We start from the raw sequence: 1,729 nt of genomic DNA on the forward strand, positions 1-1,729 counted from the left end.
AAAAGTAAAAGTACTCATTATGCAGATTGCACCATTTCAGAATCATATATATATTTGTTCTACTTTATTTACTGCTGGGTAGAATGTGAAATAAATCCAGGTGTATCTAAAGATGTTTTAAGTGTTGGACCTTATTGCTTATCATTAAGCTTTATCTGCAAAGTAGCTAAAGGTACTTCATAAATGTAGTAGAGTAAAAAGTACTATATTGACCTCTGAATTGTAGTGGAGTAGAAGTACAAAGTAGCATAAAATGGAAATACTCCATGAAGTAAAAATACTAAGTAAAGTATAAGTACCTCAAAATTGTACTTAAGTACAGTACTTGAGTAAATGTACTTAGTTACTTGCCACCACTGCTCCTAAGTATATTTCCAAACATCTTAACCAACATTAATGTAAGAGAGGAGTCAAACAATTTGAGGTTTTAAAAACAATAAAGAACAATAAGAAACAAGGTAAACAATAATAAAAGGAAATCTGTTAGATCTGGATTTCAAGCTGCTGTTTTTAGCAGACGGGTTAGTCCAACAGTTCATCGAGCACAGATTGCTGGGGGCCATGGCTCTTGGAGGCGATGTATTCTTCGTGTTGAGCCTCTGCTTTCAGCTGGCGTTTCTCCCGCTTCTTCTCCCGCTTCTTCTTGTGGTTCTGCTGGTACTTTCCAACCCAGTGTTCAACTAAGAGTCTGTCCTTCTGCATGGGCTGCAGGCTCTCTCTGACCTCAGCTGTTTTTCCTTCAGATAAAACAAGATACAAGTTGACTTGCATGTTAATTAAAAGTTAAACACAAGGCCACAGTAGAGGAATATAACACACACAGTACCGGATTACATGTAAACACATAACGTAAACTTATTACAGTTATGTCAAATCTGTTGACACAAAACATTTGAATAAAGTTTTTTCAGTGTAACGGATTACATTTACACAACACCCCAACATACCGTAAGACTTTGGGTTTGGTTTGGCAGCAAACAGGAGATAGGTGGCGTCATCAACGACAGGCCTACTGTACATTTCTTTCTCTGCAACCCAGTTGTTGTGGAGAGTTTTCTTCTTTCTCTGAGGTGACTTCAGGTCGGGTGTCAGGATGTCAGCCTCCTCTCGTCTCTTCTCCTGCTCTTCATTCAGAGCGAGGAAGTTGTGGGTTGGGCTTTTGACTCCCTTCAGCATCACCTGTTGCCACTGAAGCCTCTCTTGCTTCAACTGGTTCTGCTGTCTTTCCTTTGGGGCCTCCTGCCTCCTCCTGTCTTTCTCCATGCTTGCTTTCTTGAGACTTTCTGTCACTTTTTGAGTCTCTTCTCTGTCCCTCTCACTTTTTGCCAGGGTCTCCAGAGCAGCTGTTTGTCTGCGCTCCATCTCCACTGCTTTGAGCTCCACATACATTTGTCTTCTGACCTCCACCTTTCTCTCCTCTGTGGTCAGTTTGGTCAAGCTCCATCTCAGCAATGAGATGTTGTCTAGAACAGCGGTTCTCAAATTGTGAGGCGCACCTCCCCGGGGGGGGGCGCCAGAAAGCTTCAGGGGAGGCGCAGCATGAGAAAAAAAATGACGAGAAACAGTAAAATCTAGCTAGTTAACTTCAGCCAACTTTAGGCGAGTGGCAACATGGATCGATTTTTTGTGAAGTTACCTAAAGTGAGAGAGGAGACAGCGTCTGGCAGAAAACGGAGGAAGTATGATCACGATTATTTAAAGCTAGGATTTTCATGGACCGGTCCATGGC

General features: G+C 42.0%; 1 protein-coding gene across 1 annotated transcript; it reads right to left on the minus strand.

The window, feature by feature from the left end:
- Nucleotides 1–522: 522 nt before the first annotated feature.
- On the minus strand, nucleotides 523–1,389 carry LOC307038877 (uncharacterized protein; the record flags this gene model as incomplete). Its single annotated transcript, XM_079680551.1, has 2 exons — nucleotides 523–737; nucleotides 948–1,389. 2 exons carry the CDS (start codon nucleotides 1,387–1,389, stop codon nucleotides 523–525), a joined length of 657 nt encoding a protein of 218 aa, XP_079536677.1.
- Between the last annotated feature and the right edge of the window lie 340 nt (nucleotides 1,390–1,729).

Source organism: Notothenia rossii (assembly GCF_949606895.1).
Source record: "Notothenia rossii genome assembly, chromosome: 5".
Classification (NCBI taxonomy): Eukaryota; Metazoa; Chordata; class Actinopteri; order Perciformes; family Nototheniidae; genus Notothenia; species Notothenia rossii.